General features: G+C 31.7%; 3 protein-coding genes across 7 annotated transcripts in view; 2 read left to right on the top strand and 1 right to left on the bottom strand.

Moving 5' to 3' along the window:
- LOC134725909 (major antigen-like) overlaps nt 1-12,786 on the top strand; it is a 53,574-nt gene extending 40,788 nt beyond the window's left edge. For all 5 annotated transcript variants that reach the window (XM_063590192.1, XM_063590191.1, XM_063590193.1 and 2 more), the window contains 8 exons: nt 2,086-2,194; nt 3,129-3,249; nt 4,374-4,517; nt 5,700-5,823; nt 6,526-6,612; nt 7,243-7,372; nt 7,921-8,043; nt 9,893-12,786. In XM_063590192.1, the coding sequence (XP_063446262.1) occupies nt 2,086-2,194; nt 3,129-3,249; nt 4,374-4,517; nt 5,700-5,823; nt 6,526-6,612; nt 7,243-7,372; nt 7,921-8,043; nt 9,893-10,008 (954 nt within the window). In that variant the 3' untranslated portion in view covers nt 10,009-12,786. The remainder of the gene's footprint in view (nt 1-2,085; nt 2,195-3,128; nt 3,250-4,373; nt 4,518-5,699; nt 5,824-6,525; nt 6,613-7,242; nt 7,373-7,920; nt 8,044-9,892) is intronic.
- Nucleotides 12,787-16,511: 3,725 nt separating this feature from the next.
- Nucleotides 16,512-19,817, bottom strand: LOC134727274 (mitochondrial import receptor subunit TOM22 homolog). The gene is made up of 3 exons (XM_063591653.1): nt 19,631-19,817; nt 17,426-17,668; nt 16,512-16,707 (listed from the first exon to the last, which is right to left on the bottom strand). The coding sequence occupies exons 1-3, from the start codon at nt 19,697-19,699 to the stop codon at nt 16,624-16,626; spliced, it is 396 nt and encodes a 131-aa protein (XP_063447723.1). The 5' UTR covers nt 19,700-19,817; the 3' UTR covers nt 16,512-16,623.
- An 89-nt stretch (nt 19,818-19,906) lies between these two features.
- Nucleotides 19,907-21,764, top strand: part of LOC134725907 (exportin-6-like) — a 57,054-nt gene continuing 55,196 nt past the window's right edge. The window contains exons 1-2 of the mRNA XM_063590188.1: nt 19,907-19,988; nt 21,313-21,403. Coding sequence (XP_063446258.1) covers nt 19,986-19,988; nt 21,313-21,403 — 94 coding nt within the window. The 5' untranslated portion in view covers nt 19,907-19,985. The remainder of the gene's footprint in view (nt 19,989-21,312; nt 21,404-21,764) is intronic.

Here is a 21,764-nt window from a genome sequence, read left to right as displayed (position 1 = left end):
CTTTTCTCATCACTTGGCGTCCGTCGTCCGTCGTCGTCCGTTGTCGTTAACTTTTACAAAAATCTTCTCCTCTGAAACTACTTGGCCAAATCAAACCAAACTTGGCCACAATCACCATTGGGGTATCTAGTTTAAAAAATGTGTGGCGTGACCCGGTCAACCAACCAAGATGGCCGCCACGGCTAAAAACAGAACATAGGGGTAAAATGCATTTTTTGGCTTATAACTCAAAACCAAAGCATTTAGAGCAAATCTGACATGGGGGTAAAAATGTTTATCAGGTCAAGATCTATCTGCCCTGAAATTTTCAGATGAATCGGTCAATCGGTTGTTGGGTTGCTGCCCCTGAATTGGTAATTTTGAAGAAATTTTGCTGTTTTTGGTTATTATCTTCAATATTATTATAGTTAGAGATAAACTGTAAACAGCAATAATGTTCAGCAAAGTAAGATCTACAAATAAGTCAACATGACCAAAATGGTCAGTTGACCCGTTTAGGAGTTATTGCCCTTTATAGTCAATTTTTAACCATTTTTCGTTAATTAAAGTAATCTTTTACAAAAATCTTCTCCTCTGAAACTACTTGGCCAAATTAATCCAAACTTGGCCACAATCATCTTTGGGGTATCTAGTTTAAAAAATGTGTGGCGTGACCTGGTCAACCAACCAAGATGGCCGCCACCGCTAAAAATAGAACATAGGGGTAAAATGCAGTTTTTGGCTTATAACTCAAAAACCAAAGCATTTTGAGGAAATCTGATTGGGATAAAAATGTTTATCAGGTCAAGAACTATCTGCCCTGAAATTTTCAGATGAATCGGTCAATCGGTTGTTGTGTTGCTGCCCCTGAATTGGTAATTTTGAGGAAATTTTGCTGTTTTTGGTTATTATCTTGAATATTATTATAGATAGAGATAAATTGTAAACAGCAATAATGTTCAGCAAAGTAAGATCTACAAATAAGTCAACATGACCAAAATGGTCAGTTGACCCCTTTAGGAGTTATTGCCCTTTATAGTCAATCTTTAACCATTTTTCATAAATCTAAGTAATCTTTTACAAAATCTCCACTGAAACTACTAGGCCACAATCATCTTTGGGTTATCTAGTTTGAAAAATGTGTCCGATGACCTGGCCATTCAACCAAGATGGCCGCCACGGCTAAAAATAGAACATAGGGGTAAAATGCAGTTTTTTGCTTATAACTATGAAACCAAAGCATCTAGAGCAAATCTGACAAGAAGTTAAATTGTTAATCAAGTCAATATCTATCTGCCCTGAATTTTTCAGATGAATTGGACAACTGGTTGTTGGGTTGCTGCCCTCCAATTGGTAATTTTTAAAGAAATTTTGCCGTTTTTGGTTATCTTGAATACTATTATAGATAGCGATAAACTGTAAACAGCAATAATGTTCAGCAAAGTAAGATCTACAAATAAGTCAACATGACCTAAATGGTCAATTGACCCCTTAAGGAGTTATTGCCCTTTATAGTCAATTTTTAACAATTTTCATTAATTTGGTAAATTTATGTAAATTTTTACCAAATATAGTTCTCTGTTACTAATGGGCAAAGTTCATGATAGATATAATTGTAAGAAGCAAAATCGTTCAGTAAAGTAAGAACTTCAAACACATCACCATCACCAAAATACAATTTTGTCATGAATCCATTTGTGTCCTTTGCTTAATATGCACATAGACCAAGGTGAGCGACACAGGCTCTTTAGAGCCTCTAGTTTGTAATTGGAAATAAATTTCCCCAAGCTTCTGTTCATTCTGATTGGCATGTTATGTGACAGATGGATACCTTTTTGTTGCAAGTTAAGACTTTATATGATGCTTCATCATTTAAGGACTCATTTCATTCAAAAACAGTTTTTCATAAATTTCCTGAGTTAGAAAGGATTTAACAAAGACAAAAAGTTAGAAAGGATTTAACAAAGACAAAACATGCACATGTTTTAAAATTTTAAATGAATAAATGTAGAATGATAAACTTTTCATAAACAGAACAGGAAATATAAAAACAAATTCTAAACTTATTAAATCTTACATTTATATCAAGTATTGGTTTAATTACAGCCTCCTGGTACCCCAGGTCTGGATATATCTCACCATGAACATGAACTGGAACTTCTCAAGAAACAAAAAGATGATGCCCTGGCAGAGGAAATCAAGACGACAAAAGCTGGTAAGTCTTTAGAACATATTGCCATAATGGGAAAGTGAGAAAAGCAATTGAGTTGTGATGACCAATGATAATTTGTTAATCACTATTTTACCTATGATGATGTGGTTTATTTCTTTGACCATGGCACATGCACCCTCAGTTTCTAGTGAAACATTTTCATATCGCTCTACTGTGCTGAGAATAGAAATTATCAGTCAATAAGATCAAAGGAAAATTTCTTATATAGCAATAATAAAATTGAGAATGGAAATGGGGAATGTGTCAAAGAGACAACAATCCGACCAAATAAAAAACAACAGCAGAAGGTCACCAACAGGTCTTCAATGTAGCGAGAAATTCCTGCACCCGGAGGCGTCCTTCAGCTGGCCCCTAAACAAATATATACTAGTTCAGTGATAATGAAGGCCATACTAATTTCCAAATTGTACACAAGAAACTAATATAAAAAAAATACAAGACTAACAAAGGCCAGAGGCTCCTGACTTGGGACAGGCGTAAAAAAAACAAACTATATTTAGAAATGAAAATCTTTTTATAAAAACATGTGCATATCTGAGTGCTTTGATTTTCCTTAGAAAACAATAAAAAAAATATTTTAAATTATATATGAATAAATATTTTGCATGATGTAAGCCCTATTGCTAATTTTCATGCTTTCAGTTAAAAATTCATAATTCTCTAAAATTTTGTACGCTGCATTTCTTTTCCAAACTTTGATGTTTATGTGCAATTCTATTACTCTGTTTACAGATAAGTTTTGGTAATAATTGTTTGTTAAATACATAGTTATAGCTAAAATTATATTTGTTTCCATTTCTTAAAGTGAAATTTTTACCAGTTTTGGGAGTAGGCATGGGAAATTTGTAATTCCCAAAATCATATGATTTTATAAAATAATTTTGTTAAATAAGACATTATTTGTTATTTACCTTAGCTTTGGATGCCATGAGAAAGGCATATGAAGAGGATTTAGAAGAAGAAAAGCAAAAGTACAGAGATGCTCTGAAATCTATGTTTACTGATGATTTTGTGGAAGAAATAAGGAGACGTCATGAGTATATTTTCTTTCCTTTCATGTGACATGAGTGATTTGTCAAAATATAATAAATTTGTGTTTCAGTAGTACAAATTAGAAAAAACCAAGAATGTGTCCACAGTACATGGATGCCCCACTCGCACTATCATTTTCTATGTTTAGTGGACCGTGAAATTGGAATAAATTCTCTAATTTGGCATTAAAATTAGAATGATGTTATCAAAGGGACCATGTACACTAAGTTTCAAGTTGATTGGACTTCTACTTTATCAAAAACTACCTTGACCAAAAACTTTAACCTGAAATTTGCACTATCATTTTCTATGTTCAGTGAACCGTAAAATTGGGGTCAAAACTCTAATTTGGCATTTAAATTACAAAGATCATATCATAGGGCACATGTATACCAAGTTTCAAGTTGATTGGACTTCAACTTCATCAAAAACTACCTTGACCAAAAACTTTAACCTGAAGCGGGACAGGCAGACGGACGCACAGATGGACGGACGAATGGAGGCACAGACCAGAAAACATAATGCCCCTCTACTATCGTAGGTGGGGCATAAAAACCTATATTACAACTATAGGCTACTATACAGTTTCAACAATACAATAAACAATAACCTAACCTTAATCAGTTTATAATAAACAGCAACTAACGAAAACCACTGAATAACAGACTTCTGACTTGGGATAGTGCAATTTTTCAAATTTGAAACATGTTGCTTTACAGTATTATGAAAATGTTGTCAAGTTGTGTTAACGATTATTGCAAAAATTTTAAAAAGATGGACTCCCTGATCAGCTCTTTACTCTTAGCTGTTAATGAATATTAATGTAACTTGAACGAGTGGTCTAAGTAGTCTAACTACTGTTAACACTGTGGTTGTAAGTTGAATCCTGCATGTGGCAGGTGTGCTTATCTTCAACCTTAATTGATTATATTGTCAGTTTTCCTACCCAAGGTCAATGATCTCTATGGGCAACCTGGCTAACTCCACCAATAAAAATTGACAGTCACAAATATGCACAATAGTGCTGAAAGTGGCGTAAAACACCAATCAATTAATCCAATTTATCATTTAAACCTTACAATATATATTCCATTGCTGTTCTTGAATGTTATGTTTATATTTATTTTAGGACTGAAATGAGTAAAACAACAGAAGAATTGAAGCAGTTAAGAATGCATTACGATTCAAAATGTGAAGATTACAAAGTTCTAGAATCTAAGAGTGACAATACAAAATCAGCTTATGAAACTCACATTAAACATCTTACAACCAGGTAATGTTAAACATCAATGTTTTGTGTTTGAAAGGTCTTAATATCACGTTTGAAAGGTCTAAATATCGTGTTTGAAAGGTCTTAATATCATGCTTGAAACTGCTAGAAATCATTTGTGAGAATTCTAGATTTCATGTTTGTTAGCTTTATATATCATGCTTTAAAGTTCTTGATATCATGTTTGAAAGTTCTAGATATCATGTATGAAAGTTCTAGATATCATGGTTTTAAGAGCTAGATATCGTGTTTTGAAGTTCTAGATATCATATTTGAAAGTTCCAGATATCATGTATGAAAGTTCTAGATATCATGATTGAAAGTTCCAGATATCATGTATGAAAGTTCTAGATATCATGTATGAAAGTTCTAGATATCATGTATGAAAGTTCTAGATATCATGTATGAAAGTTCCAGATATCATGTATGAAAGTTCTAGATATCATGATTGAAAGTTCCAGATATCATGTATGAAAGTTCTAGATATCATGATTGAAAGTTCCAGATATCATGTATGAAAGTTCTAGATATCATGTATGAAAGTTCTAGATATCATGTATGAAAGTTCTAGATATCATGTATGAAAGTTCTAGATATCATGATTGAAAGTTCCAGATATCATGTATGAAAGTTCTAGATATCATGTATGAAAGTTCCAGATATCATGTATGAAAGTTCTAGATATCAAGATTGAAAGTTCTAGATATCATGTATGAAAGTTCCAGATATCATGTATGAAAGTTCTAGATATCATGATTGAAAGTTCCAGATATCATGTATGAAAGTTCTAGATATCATGTATGAAAGTTCTAGATATCATGTATGAAAGTTCCAGATATCATGTATGAAAGTTCTAGATATCATGTATGAAAGTTCTAGATATCATGTATGAAAGTTCTAGATAACTTGTTTTAAAAGTTCTAGATATTGTGTTTGATAGCTTTAAACATAATGTTTTAAAGTTCTCAATATCGTGTTTGATCTTTTCTTCTTGAACCTGTAAGACTAAAATAACACTGTAAAAATGTACATAGCTTTCCTTACTTTTTAGAAATTGAAATGCAAGTTCACATGAAGATTGTGGTATTATAACAAAATATTCTGAAAATAGTTGTTTTGATTTTTCATTTTGTATTACAGTAAAAGGTATTTTAGCCTTATCTCAATTATAAATTTTATTTTCAGTAATCAACAATTACAAGACCTTGTGAATGAGGAGATAGGAAAGTTAAAGGACTTCATACAAAACAGAACTATGGCCTCTGTTCCAGGAAATGGTACCATAGAAGAAGAACTTTATGATGCTCAGGTACAGAAAGTCACATGATATGAAAATATTTTTATGTCCCTGCCGTAGCCAAGGGGGAATTAAATTTTAACCTTGTTTGTCTGTACTTCAGTACGTCCCAGAATTGGTTTATTTTCTCTAACTTAAGTTTGCCTTAACCATCTTATACACAATGCTTATTATTATTTACTGTAATCCTTCTAAAATGATATTGTCAACACCAGTATTGGCTAAAAAATTTGTTTCTATGGAAAAGGTATATAAATTAAATATCAAACCTTTTGAAAAATATTTTGGTTCTTGGATCTGCTTTTAAAGAAAAATTTAAGATCAAATATCTGATTAAAAGTGACCGTACTAAAGTAGAAGGATTGTGTTAATTTATAGTTAAATGTACTGAAATGAGTTTTGATGAGTGTAAGGAATGTAATAAATGAAAGCTTTATGAATGTAATAAATGAGAGATAGTTTATGCAGATGTATTAATGAAAAATGTCTCAGTAGTGAGAGATGTTATTGTAGATATTAAATAGGAAAATGTGTTTGAAAAAATCTTTCAATAGTTCATAAAAAAAAAATCACAAGAGTAGAAAAATCTTTCTAGCTTGCTTGACAGTGTTGACAAAAAAACAAACAGTAAGAGATTAAATTTGTGATTTTATGAATTATCTCCCTTTTCTTTCTAAATGATGAGTTTTTAACAATTTTTTTATGAAATTCTAGATTATGGTAAGAGTGAAGGATGCTGAATTACAGAAACTCAGGTCACAAACGAAGAATTTACAGAACAGTTTGGATAGAAGTTCTGAGGTTAGTAATTTTTATTTTTTAAACGGGTGATTTAAAATGTTGCATCATTTTGGAGGGTGTGATACTCAATTTGACGTTTTCAGTTATTTTTTCACCCAAACATGGCAAAGAATGTGATGCAGGTTTGCACTATTACAGGTTAAATTCAGTTTAATGGGGCATGCAAATATTTAGTCAATGATATTTGGTATGCAGCTATATTAACATTGGCACATCTCTTTTCAGTGCAGATTTTATGGCCCCAGCCTCTTGGTCATGTTCTATTGACTTTGAAAGTTTTTATTAATTTAATAAGATATTTAGTGGAAATAGGGAATGTGTCACATAGTCAAAAATGCAACCAAAGAGTAAAAAAATATGTTGCCATGCTTATTTCAATATTTCTTCATACTATAAAAACTACACATTGTACCCTGTCTAAAAGATACTTTTTATGTATAAAGTATATGTTGAGGTTAACTTGTGATCTTTCTGTTAAATGATACCTTCAAAGTATTAAATAGGCTATTTCTTATTTGAAGTATACATAGGACAAACTTGATTTTGAGGATTGTTATTTAACTCTGTGCAGGCTTTTATAAAATTAAGTACAAGCAATTGTTATAAAGCATCCATATTTTTCATTTATAGGAACAACGTGTAAGCATGACACAATATTTCCAACTGAACAAGAAATACCAGGAGTCCCAGAAACAGTTAAAAGAAATATTAGAAGAGAAACGTGCAGAGGAAGCCAAATCATCTAGATCCCTGCGTAGAGGTATGTTATTATTCTTAGGAATAGTTGTATCAGATAGAAACGGGTCACTTTGATATAAAGGAGTTTTTACCAATAATTCAAATCAAATTTTAAGTAATTTGAAAGGTATAACACCATGAATTTGAAGACATCAGACATTCTCAACCAATGGTCTTAATCTGCTGCAAGAAAAACACATTATTGGAATTATTTGAATGAACGTAGAGAATTAAAAACTTAAGGTGGTGCCTAACACTGCAGGGAGATAACTCTGTAAATTCAGGTTAACATTTCAATTACCTTGTGTTGTCAAAATCGGTGTTTGTCAAACTGCTTTATAACCAGTGTAATTTTTCTGATAAAAATGATTGGTTCAAAATTTTTTGTTAAAGGGTCAAAGTAAATACTTTGTCAAAATTTTATGAAAATTGAACGAGCCAAATTAATTTTAGTGAGAGTGTTTGGTACTAACTTAAGTGACTTAAATCTTCAAATTGATGAAGAATATTTTGCACACACAGTACGAGTCTTTGATGCATGCTGTAATATAGTATTTGTTTATTTTCCAGCTCCATCGTTTCACCATCGTGCTAGAAGTCCAAGTCCTCAGCCTACAACATCTCCCAATAAGAAGGATGCTGCTGAACATCACAGCAGAGATTCACATAGAAGGAGACATATTGATGCAAGAGGTAAATATTTTACCAAATCTTATGTGAGGAGGGGCAATAGGGGGTCTGTTAACATGTTAACAACACATCGTATATGAGGAGGGGCAATAGGGGGTCTTTTAACCTGTTAACAACACATCGATTTTGGCAAAAACAGTTAACAAAAATGAAAAAATGCTGATAACAGTTAACAAAGTGGGTTGAAAACAGTTAACAGCTTTAATTTGTCTCAAATAACAGTTAACAACACCTTGAAAAGGGCCAAAACAGGTTAACATGAAAGGTATTGCCCAGGGCTTCCAAAATTTTTCTGAGCCAGCCGGACATTTTATATCTGATCCGAATTTTAATTCCTAAGACAAAAGTCACAAAAGACAATTATGGTAATCAGATGGCCATCCCAATGATTGACATCAAATTAAAATCGATGTTAAACTTTACTTTGATATGAATTTGATGTTCTGACATAAACTGTTAAAATTGGCATTGCATCATTCAAAGTGTGCACATCAGCGTGCTCATATCTGCATTAGACTCTTTATTTGTGCAAAATGAAGTTGTCTAGAACTTTACTTTCGTTTTTAAAGTCACATTTTTCAAAACCGGATGTTGACTTGACAATGGTAAAACATGGACCATAAACAGATACGTAAAATCCGTGTACGTTAACATAGAACTACTAAGCGAAGAATCTCTTTCTACGTTATTTCTTCAACAAAATACTTGAAATGAACGTTAGATACAGGTATCAATGATACTTTTAGAATTTTTGAAGAAATGTATGATGCATAATTGAATTTCCCACCTGTGCACATGCGCACACGTGTTCTTGTTCATACAACGTAGTGCTGACGATTTTTCATTTAAAACCTTTTTAAATGATTTATCAAATCATGTTTATAAATGTATTTATTATATATTTTAAATGAATTAGATACAAGCTGCTGAAATGTACGAAAATAATTGTGAATGGACCGATTAATTTATACGATGTCCGGTACTGAAAATAGTTTACCTGCCACCTGAACAGGTAGTTTTCAGCTGTCCAACAACTAATCAGCCTTGATTAAAATTAGAAAGTATTTAAGTAGGGGTTGTTTTGATAGTAATTAATCATCATGTCACTTTTATGACCGGAAATGTATAGCTGTTAAAGGCAAAATGTTGGGTCAAAAAGATCGTGAATTTATATGTTAAAATGACCGAAAAAGCCTTTGAAACTAAAAAGTATATGACCGTTTCATGCTTTGCCCAGCCGGTCTTTTACCGGACATTATACAAATGACCGGCATATATGACCGTTTTGGAAGCCTTGGTATTGCCCCCGTCATATATTTATATCCATTTTCAAAATTGATATGTGTTCCATGTTTTATGTCTTACATTCTAGCTTTAAAAGTTTAAGCAATGTTAGATAAAAAAAAAAAAAACCTCTTCACACTTTAAAATCTACATCATTCAATTATTTCACAAGTTTTCTAGTGGAAAACAAAACTATTAAGATAGAAATTCCTTAAGAAGTTATCAAAGTAGTGTATGTATAAGTCATATTTATTTTTTAGATGCATGTACAATTAAACCATGGCAAAATTAAATAAACAAAAAATAGAAACACTCTTAAAAGATGGAGCAACTCTGACAGATTTCCATTACATCTGTAGATATTTTTAAAAGCTATATACTTTTTATTGTTATGTTTCAAGTTAACATTAAAGGGTAAAAAGTTTTCTCAATATTCCTCTCTAACAATAACTTCTAATTTGTTTGTATTTCTTGGATATTTATCTTTTTGCCATGTCAAACTCATAACTATTTCTTCCAATTTTATCTTTTTGCCATGTCAAACTCATAACTATTTCTTCCATTTCAGACTTAAAAAGATCAAAAAGTAGTCCCTCTATTCCATATGTATTTGATGGTCGCCCAGTTGGAAGTCTAGGGAAAAGCAAAGATTTGAAGAAATTAACAAGATCTCCTAAATCCTGAAGAGATATTCAGCAAAATAGACTATAAAAGTGGAACTTTGTTGAAAAATCTTCATGCCGATTTCATGCCAAATTTTTTTTGTCTTCCTTTGAATTATTTTTGTATCAAGACCATTAGATAAACCTTCCAATATGTAATGGAGAGAGGAACAATATACTGCCAATCATTTATCTACCATAAGATGAACCATAAAAGTTTTACACGCAATATTTCATCAAGAAAATGTTAGATAATTTTTTTCTCACATTTGATCCACCTTAGACATACAAGTTTCTTTATATGTCGTATGTTTAGAAAATATTTACAAAATTAAGTTGTCAGTTGTAAAATTTTGACAATAATTGTAATTACATAGGTTGTTTACAATGCGGATGCTGGATGTTTTACAGAAAGTACAAATTGAAAAATTAGGAAGTATTATCAGACATTGTAAAATTAAGCTAGAAGTATCCACAAAACTGGAAAGATTTTGTTCTTAAGGTTTTTTCAATAATGAAAGGTTGTTAATTGTTAGGTTGTAGAAGTTTACGACAAAGATTCACCATTTTTTATGCCCCATTTATGGGCATTATGTTTTCGGGTCCGTTCATTCATCCGTCTGTCCCACTTCAAGTTAAAGTTTTTGGTCGAGGTAGTTTTTGATGAAGTTGAAGTCCAATCAATTTGAAACTTAGTACACATGTTCCCTATGGTATGATCTTTCTAATTTAAATGCCAAATTAGAGATTTCCCCACATTTTCACGGTCCACTGAATATAGAAAATTATAGCGAGGATTGGGCATCTGTTTACTGGGGACTCATTCTTGTTTATTATTTTTTTCTCACTGAATCACTACTTAAATTGAAGGCATACCTAAATAAGCAGTGCTTTATAAAGTTACTGTAAACATAACTAGAATTAATATTTTTGTGCACTATGACAGAAGTCTTTAACAGGACTGAACCATTGCAGGTGAAGGGAAATTAACCAAAAACCAAGGCGGAAACATCACACATACTTATTAATATATGACATATTTTTTTGATATTGCTTTTGATGTGAATTGTGATAATTAACCAGTGTAATATCAATGATTATTAACCACTGTAATATCAATGATTATTAACCACTGTAATATCAATGATTATTAACCAGTGTAATATCAATGATTATTAACCAGTGTAATATCAATGATAATTAACCAGTGTAATATCAATGATTATTAACCAGTGATATATCAATACCATAGATCTGCTCCATATTTATCATGTAATACCATATCCTAGACACCTTTACATAGAAGTATTATATTGAAGTTTATCGTCTTCTGTATGTAGTACCATATACTAATATTCATGTATTATATTGAAGCTTATCATCCCTGTGATTTTTAAACAAGTCTTTATAGCAAATTGTAAATGGAGTCTGCAATACAAAGTGATCTACATTGTAAATGGAGTCTACAATACAAAGTGGACAATATTGGGGGTCCATTATAGAAATTGGGTTGTCTTTCTTTTACAAGAAAAGTTATTTGAAAATTTGAAGTTGTCAATATCAAAATACCCATAGTAATATTTATGTCCAAAAAGTTATTGGTACTTCAGTTCGTCTATATGTGTGTAAGGAAGTAATGATAATGTGCATGTTGATTTTATATGAATTCAATTTTTTCCACTTTAAAATCCTTTGAGAATAGCAAATCAATGTTTTAAATTTCTTTTTTCAGTACTACTGAATTATACGAGCTCATCATTGAACTAAAAATGACCAAATCTCTCTTTTTCTCATTTTTTTCTTGTATTTTATGATTCCATTTACATGATTTAAAGACTTTTAAGTGTATACATACCTACATATATATATATGTGCAGTTAGTGTGTTTTTGTTGTATGTTTATCGGTTGTGTGTATATGTAACCATGACAATTAATCTGTCCATTAAATTTACACCATATCATATATTTTTATAGATATTGTGATCGTACTATATATAATCATGTGTAATTTATATGATTATTGTGCCTTTTTATTCAGGAATCTAGCTAGAAGTTTATTATTTAACCCTTGAATGTGTAATGTTTTGATACAAAATAACCATTAAACCAGACTGTTTATTTTGTCTTACAAAATAACAACTAAACCAGACGATGGAATGTAACCAAGATGAAGTTGGTTTTTAGTGTATAGTTTAGAAAACCAAAAAATGTATATTCATTATAGGATTTTTGAAGTCCCTTTGTAGATGCTTAGAAAGTATGAAATTTCTCAAGTTATCTTGTACTTAATATACTAAAGATTAATTTTCAAATTCAGATTTGTTCAAAATTATTACAAAATTATGCCCACAAATGATGAGTGAAACTTAAGTTATAACAAACCAATTATTTATATATTTTATTTTTAAAGTTACAAGTTTTCCTTCCTGTGGAAATTATAGATATTAATGATTTACCATTTGTTAATAATATAAAGCAATTATTTTAGTCATAACCAATGTATATTGTCATTCCTTCAACCATTATTGGTATGGTAAAATCTTGAAAGAAATTGATGCAGATTTCAATAGGAATTAAGGTTGACTTTCATATAAGCGAAAAAGGTTGTCGTTTACTTAGTTATAATGCTGTTGTAGTACTTTGATGTGAAGAAAGATTTGTAAGTCAGTGCTAAAGTTAACATATTTATTGAAATTGTGTGGGTTGGGTAATAATTTCAAAGTCTTTAACCAATTTACAGCCAAATATTTATACAATACCATTTTTATATTAAAATAATTTAATATTTATTACTTTCTTTGTTTGTACTTCTACTGGTTATTTTAATACATGAAATATATCCTACTGTTATAGATATATTAAATATTAAGAAGATGTGGTATGAGCACCAATGAGACAACTCTTCATACAAGTCATAATTTGTAAAAGTAAACACCATTACAGGTCAAAGTATGGTCTTCAACATGCAAAATCCTGTGTCTCACCTGTGGAACCCTGTGTCTCACCTGTGATTGCTGCTGTTGGTGTCAAAGTGTAATGTTGACTTACAAAAAACCCATTTATCAGCAAAATACAGATAATTTTTTTTTTTAAAGTCCAAACACTGAAATGTCTCTTCTACTGACCATTGTGTTTATGTTGCAAGTCTTTAAAACTTAAGGTTTAACTAAAAACATCACAGAAATTAAGGTCAGATAAATGCTGTCAGACAGACATTTTCATATTACAATTTTTTTTATACACAAAATATCATTGACCTATTGCTTATGATAATTGAAAACATAAAAAAAAACAACCTTAAAATTGACCAATAAACCATGAAAAAATGTGAAGGTCAAATTATACTTGCCAGACATATATATGCACATTAAAACCATTCCATACACCAAATATAGTTGACCTTTTGCTTAAAGTACTTGGAAAACAGACAAAACCATGAAAAAATTAAAATTGACTAATGAACCATGAAAGTGAGGTCAAGGTCAGATGAAACTTGCCAGACTGATATGTACTCATCACAGTCATACAAGACACCACATATAGTTGACCAATTGCTTATAGTATTTGAGAAAAGAAACAAAACACAATTATTACTTTAAAATGAGGTCAAGGACATACCTCCTGAATTCTCATGCATATGTACTCTGGAACAGACCTTATACTGATAACTTAAGTAAAACATTTAGGTTAAGATGGACATACTTCTACAAACAAAACATATATTAGTACCAAGAATTGTTGATGTCTCATGTAGTCACTTATGAACATGGCTGACATAAAATTGAGATCAAATATAAAAAAGAAGATGTGGTGTTACTGCAAATGAGACTAACTCTCCACAAGAGACCAAAATGACACACAAATTAAAAACTATAGGTACAGCCTTTAACATTGATTAAAGCCCATACCACATAGTCAGCTATAATAGGCCCTGAAATGACGATGTAAAACAATTCATATGAGAAAACTAACGGCATTATTTATGTACATAAAAAGAACGAAAAAACAAAAAGATAACACAAAGACAAACGACAACCACTGAATTACAGACAAAGTTTATATGAGCCACATATACTCCTCGTAACCTATGTAAAGACCTAATATTATTGACCTATAAGGTTTAAACAAATCTCATCCTGGTAACAACCATACCACATGGGTGTAAAATTATGGTCATAACCACATAAAATATAACAGAAACATACAAACAACAAATCTTTAAACCAAGTATTCATCACATTTTAAGTACAGATTGAGATACGAGTTCAAAGTTATATAACATAGCCATGAAATATAAGACAGATATATATTCCCCATGACCAATGTACAAACAAACTATTGTTGACCAATGATATATAGTTACTGAGGAAAGCCAACTCACACCAAACTGACCAATGTACAAACAAACTATTGTTGACCAATGATATATAGTTACTGAGGAAAGCCAACTCACACCAAACTGACCAATGTACAAACAAACTATTGTTGACCAATGATATATAGTTACTGAGGAAGGCCAACTCACACCAAACTGGGATTTGGGCTGGCTTGAGAGGTTTATCTAGCTATAAAACCAGAATTAAGAAAATGCCTGTTCCAAGGAAGGAATATGACAGTTGTATTCCATTAGATTTTGTTATTCTATAACAGACTTCTCGTTTGGTATTTTTTATTTTTTTTTTATTTTTTGTAGCTGTGAGTACTCATAAGTGAGCACTTTCTGTCTCCTGATTGTTTGTTTAGGCTTTTTGGTAATTCAAAAATTAGAACTTGGTACGGTTTTCAATGAGAACACGGTCCAGCAAAGATGTATTATAACATGTTAACATACAGCCTAATACAATGAACTAACTGATATATTAACAGGCCCTTTGATAACAAAACCTACAATTTAAAACACTTTAATTTATTGTTCCAGAGGTTAGATTAAGTGTATGATATTGTCAACATATTTAGTGTGTAAATTTATTATTAGATAATACTAGTAAGTGCTAAAGGTCTCTCTGGACACTCAAGACTTCTCCACTGGCTGTCATAATGCTTATAGTGACATTAAACACAAACAAACAATCAATAGATAAATATACTCTTATGTCTGCCTGTCACATCGCCTATAACCTTTATTTCAAGCTTTGGTCAGGTTGTCGTCTGATTGTTTTATAAATGTTATCCAATATTTCATGTTATACCCAAAGATTTATATGTTTATTGGAATGTATAATGTTATACACGTGGTGAGACTTTAATAAAATATTGAATCTGTATATACCAAGACTATCTCCTTCAATTAATATCACATGACCCTTTGAGATATACAAATGTAGATAATGAAATGATATTTAATGTCCAGTGGCAAATATAACATGAATATAAGGACTAAGCTTGTCAATGTGATATGAATATAAACCCTGCTTGCAAAATGCTAAGCTTAATTTTTAACATGCCAGTTAACACGGTTACAGCAGAAAGATGTGTCACTCTACCATAACATTACTCTGACAATGATGACAAGTATTTGTGTTTACTAGTAAATGATTGTGGAGAAGCAGCAAACTTATTTTCAAGCGTTTGCTTTTTTTCAACTGAATATCTAAACCCATGCCCTCCATGAGTGAGGTTAGGAGGGGTCCTGATCTCAAAATCCTGTGCCAAAAACACAAAATCCTGAGGTCCCAAATTTAAAAAAATTAAAATTCTGACATCCTGTAGTTAAAAAAAAAGAATTCCTGGATCCTGAAAGGGTCAATTCCGAAATCCAGAGCTTAAAAATACCCGATCCCTGAGTCCCTATAAAGGTCCTATCCCCCTCCTCCATCCCTCAAGGCATGCATGCTACAATGAGATTAATGAGGAAGTGTGTAAGATATGGACTTTTAACATTATATTTAGTAAATTTATACATAATATACATATGTGCCTGTCCCCAGTCAGGAGCTTGTAGTATAGTGGTCGTTGTTGGTTCGTGTCTGTTATATTTGTTTTTCATAAATTATGTTATAGATGAAGGCGGTTAGTTTTCTCAATTGAATTTGTTCATGTCTGAGCCTTTAGTAGCCCATCATATAGTATGAGGTTTTTCTCATTGATGAAGGCTGTACAGTAACCTATAACTGCTTATATTCACTTCATTTGAACTTTGGTGGATAGCTGTCTCATTAGCAATCATACATTGTACCACATCTCCTTATTTTTATATGATCAGTAGGTTCAAAAGAGACATAGATTTCAGGGGAAAAGATCCTGCTGTTTAACTTTTCCTGGATATAAAGTGTTTCAGCCAAACTACAGCAAAGGCTCCTTAGAACTTCAAATATTTTGTAAGCCAACACCTATCTTACCATTATGTATAACTAAAAAACATTGAAGTAATATCTGTAAAACAACTGCTCTGGATTCTTTTTTTAATGGAGTGTTTCCAAATTGTCTAATTTTGTCGGAGACAATATCAGACTAAAATGAATTACTCTTTTCAAAATTTGTTCATCTTGTTTGATTAAAAGTCACTGTAATACATTATTCTAATGCTCTTTTCAACATCAATTTAATATTAAAATGGTTTGTACAATTACTACTGCAAACATACACACATTCAGTCTAACACTCATCCAAATACATAAATGCTAATATTGTTTTTTATCATGATGTTGGTGGCATTGGTGGCATCATTCCTGGCATCATGGGAGAACTTCCACCCATAGCAGCATTTGGTCCCAGCAATATCTGTATAAAAAAATCATAACTTAAAATGATGTACAATATAGTCTACAACATATTAGAAGTCTTAATCAGACATTATTAACACTTTATAGTTCATTAACGAAATCTGGTTGTTAATCAAACTTTTCCCGCTACAACTTTTTTATAAGCATTTAGCCTTTCTATTCCATTTTTTGCAATATACAACTTTCGAGTTCGATGCATTTCCGTCATAAACTTAGGTTTTAGTGAACGTCACTCGTGTGTTTATGTGCGTCTTGACTTGCTTTTCAATGTTGAGCGAGTGGTTGAAAAACAATAAAGATATAATGCACGAATTATTCGGCAAATTAAATTCTCATAATTGACAATCTGTACCACTGTCATTATAGAGGGAATTGTGATTAAGTACCTACAGAACAAGTATTTCTAATTTATCCTGCACGATGACAATCACTAAGATGCTTGATGAACGTTTATAGTGCAGGGATACAGGCGACCCCCCTCTGGTAAATGACGTCACAAAGGCGTGTATAATTGACAAGTTTTTTCCAGTGACGGATGAACTTGAAAGTGGTCTATTGATTTCCTTTTTATTTTGTTGGTGAATTTATAGAGACTTTGGGAGTTTGAAACCTTGAATGGCTTACATGTCTCAAGTCAAAATGTTTCAAAATGTGAAAGACAAATTTTTAAATTAGTTTGTTTACAGTAGAACCCTAAAATCTTATTCTTTTTTCACCTGTCTTTCTTGCTGTCTTTGTTGTTCTTGATGTTGAGCCCTTTCTTTTTCAAAAACAACAGGTAAGACTAAAAGTGTTGCAGCAGATGTGGCAACCCACAGTAAGTTCCTGGTCAGACCATATCCTTGTACTGTATATTTTCCTGATAAACTGACAGCTTGACTGCAGAAATTTCTAAGGCCTTCAGGAAACATTTCCGTTAAACCAACCAATCTCTCAACAATGGTTTCATCCATAAGGTCCTGGAAATAAATTATATATATAATTCACATAAAAAGTAATGAAGACATCACAAATGTTCCATTACTCCTCAATGTCATATCAGAAAATTATAAAATTTAATGGAAAATGTGTCCATAGGGACACAGATGATAGCCCCTGCTAGCAAATAGCGTTATTAAGGCACATCTGTCGATAGCTATAGAATGCAATTAGATGATTATTGATATTCTGTCCTAATCTAAATGAGGTCAAGGTGAATTCCAAGTATTGTCTGATCGGGTAAAATCTGAGAAATTCGAAAAAAGTAAAGACACAAGATTGAGGAAAATAAATCTGTATGTATATTTCTTTCGCCAAATTCTTTCGCAAATGACGAATTTTTATCGCCATACTTATTATTTTTTCGCAAATTGCGGAAACCCTGATTACTAGTGTAAAACCATTCAAACAGGAGAACCAACAATGTAATCTATTATATAAAAACAATGAGAAACACTTATGAACCACATCAACAAATGACATCTACTGAACTATAGGTTCCAGACTTCAGACAGGTGCAAACAAATCTATAGGGTTAAAAAGTTTTAATAGCTACCAACCTTCACCCTTACCCAAAACAATAAACCTTAACGCTATATAGTCCAATCCAGGAAAAAAACATCAATTTTACAACTTCCTTTATAGGTCAGGCCGCCGTAAATAGAGGTCATCAATAGTGAGCTGAGGGGGGGAAAACTTTAAAAAGCGATCATCAAGAAACTTAAATAGAGTATGATCCCCTTTTTTCAAAATTTAAATTGAAGTAAAAAATAGTTTGTTTAAAGTATTTACGGTAGTTTAAACAGGTCTCATTAAAAAGTATCATGCATGGTAGTCCAAATAATCATGACGTCTTGAAAGTCATAATTATTTCGAATACATGCATGGTTAATACACCTTATCACTAATCCCGGCTGCTTGAACTTTTGATGCGTACAATAATCACTTTTCCATTGTAGTGTCAGATATTTTGTTTTATGATGTCAAGATTTTACGGGAACGTGTGTGATATCCAGTAATGGCGGACAAATAGCGATAAGGTGTATTGCTTAAACAGGGTCCAAGATAGCTTCAACTGGATAAAAAAGTTGTGTAATTTTAGAACTTATCCGGAATGGAATAAAATAAAATAGCGATTAGGTGTATAGTGTATAGTGTACATGCACATGTAACATCACAACATCGACTAACTGTCACCATGTCACACTGAACCGGAGTTATCTCCCATGTGATTTACCGTCTCTAGTCACAGAAAGACACTCTAATATGGGGACAAAATCCCCAATAACAGTAGAAAATTCAATAAAAAAAAAAATTCAGGAAAATTTCCCGAATTTTTCATTGTACTAATGAACTCAAAATTGTTCAATTTTTTTTATGTCATGTTTTGAAATCCTGGACCTGAGCAGAAATCTACAATGTACTTCCTTTTTCCGGTTTCGTGTTGTATGAATCTTTGAGTAAAATGTTTATTTATCAGTCTTGTATAAATAGGAAGGAATGCAATACCAATTTCATTTTTAATAATTCCTTGATACCTGATGATAGCGTTTCTTTGTTTACATTGCATATGACGTCACAACTTAAATCCCTAACAACAGAACCAAAATCGGAAACGTTACGGTATTTCCGTTTCTCTGTTTTAACAAATATTTAAGTTACAAAAATAATATAATTCATAAACAGACTTCGTCTCCATTTAAAGGTAATGCATGCCTCATATCAAACGTCACTTTGATTTTTAAAATATCAATAGACACATGCTTAAAATCTTATTCAACACAAAACATTTAAAAAAGAGTGCAAACGTTTGAGAATCGAACGTGAAAGGGGACGAACGAGAAATGGGAGCAAACGTTATTTTGGGCGAATCTCAGGGGCGAATAGACTCAGTTTCCTCTTCGATCGAATTTCTCCCTCAATGAATTTATTTCAACTCTTACATCATCGTCTTCGTCGAGAGGTATGTCTTCAATCTCTTTAGGTGGGGATCCCTGACCGTCAAGTGACATTCTGATTTTCTTGAAAATATCGGTTCAACTCGTGTATTCGATTTCCTGTCAACGTTAAAATGAACTTGATGCGAAAATAAGCGTTTACGTCTAATCAAGCACCAATCTGATTTTGATATTTCAAGTGGAAAAAACAAGTAGCCTTCCGAATGTGTATGCTGGTTCTTACTTCTATTTTCAGTGTCCTCTTACCTCTGTTCCAAATGAACCAGTTGTTAATTCATTCGGAAGTACCCCGGAAAAATGATATGTGATTTACATTTGTTCCGTCTGCAGAGTATATAAAATGGTTTGTATTTAGTGAAATAAACAAACATAACTGAGACATTCCCATTCTGACAAAGACAAAGTCATGGTCGGTTTTAGAGTTAGAACTTATGGCCAAGTTAAGAATAAGATTTGGAGTACAGTGCTCACAGAAGTAGAGAAGGCGAAGAGGTGTCAGATATGAAATAACTTACAAGCTTTCAAAATTATAAAACTAAAATGAAATTCAAAGATATCCGTTAGACTTAAATCAACGCCCAGTCTGTAACATGTCTGTTCTCGATAGTAATCAGTTCACGATAGCAATGCACGTGGTTAAAATAGAAGTAGTTCACGAAATCGCACATGTTTTCTATTTGTCAGAATTTCAAGGACAGAATAAAAACTCGCTTCAAGTAAGCATTAATTTCAACAGTTCAAGTTTTCAGACATTTTACAACAGTAAAAATAATATTTTCCGATTTTATACTCCTTTTCCTTTTTCCAGATACAACCCCAACTTCATCCCCTCGGTTGATAAATCATTGTAAATAGCACGTTTCAAATGTAAACAAAACTTAGCTAGAAAAGAAGGTCAAGTTCACATACGTAATACACAAATGCAAGATGTGGTGTGACGTCGCTATGAAAAAAAATCTATGGAACACAGTTTGGGCCATATCTTATCAGCAATGCAATTCATTTATCGGAAAAGTAATGCCCTTAAATATTGTTACTGTGACAGAAAATATTAAAAACAGCTGTGACAACATCTTATAACATATAAGAATTGGTTCAACAATTTAAAACCATCTAATAAAATAATATTCAATGCAAATTTTTTTCCTTGAGTGATAATTCCTAGGACATCAATAAAGATTATGAAATACTGTCAGTGGACAATATTTTATATGAAAATTTGTCCGACAGACAATATTTCATGGAGGACAATATTTTATGTTACAATAGTTATATTGAAGTTCCATTAACAACAAGAGGACCAGTGTGACTTTTAGAAAATAAATTCTATCAATTGATGTTTGAATTATTAGAATTATATAAATATATATTTATTTTTAATTTTTTTCGGGCATTGGATGAAAATTCCTTGCCAGCATTGAAAGTTCATCAAAACCTGTTGATTTAAGTTCTTTGGAAATAAACTCTATCAATTGATGTTTGAATTATTATAATTATATAAATATATATTTATTTTCAGGCTTCAGATGAAAATTCCTTTCTAGCCTTGAAAGAGCCTGAAAATCTGTTGATTTAAATTCTTAGGAAATAAACTCCAACAATTGTTGTTTGAACTATCAATGACTATTCTACATGTTCTAATTAAATAAATATATATTTATTTTCAGGCTTCAGATGAAAATTCCTTGCGAGCCTTGGAAGGGCTGATGAATGAATTCTTTGCTGGGCAAACAACTAATGAAAGGAAGAGAGAAATTGGTATAAATTATATATATAACTCTCATGACTTGTATATAACACTTTTATTTTATTTACATTCAATTTCACCACAAGTGTCTTTAATATATTTTCAAATATCGTGAAACTTTCATCCATGTCACAAGGAAATGAAAAAGAACATTTGTTACTAGTTTTGCCTGTTAACAATTAAACAAATGCTGTGAAGAGTGACACACCTTGAACTCATCTAGGGTCATTGTCAACTCCAAATATCAAGTTTTTTTACTAGGTCCATTTAATCAAGGATGTACACCTCTGAGGAGCCAAACATTTCTAGAATCAAACTTTTTTTCTCAACCTGATTTTGGGGTTTATAAGACTGTAACAAAATAATTGGTGA

The sequence above is a fragment of the Mytilus trossulus genome, chromosome 7 (genome assembly GCF_036588685.1).
Source record: "Mytilus trossulus isolate FHL-02 chromosome 7, PNRI_Mtr1.1.1.hap1, whole genome shotgun sequence".
Taxonomy (NCBI): Eukaryota; Metazoa; Mollusca; class Bivalvia; order Mytilida; family Mytilidae; genus Mytilus; species Mytilus trossulus.
The sequence above is the reverse complement of the archived record's forward strand: the minus strand, read 5'-3'. Positions and strand labels throughout refer to the sequence as shown.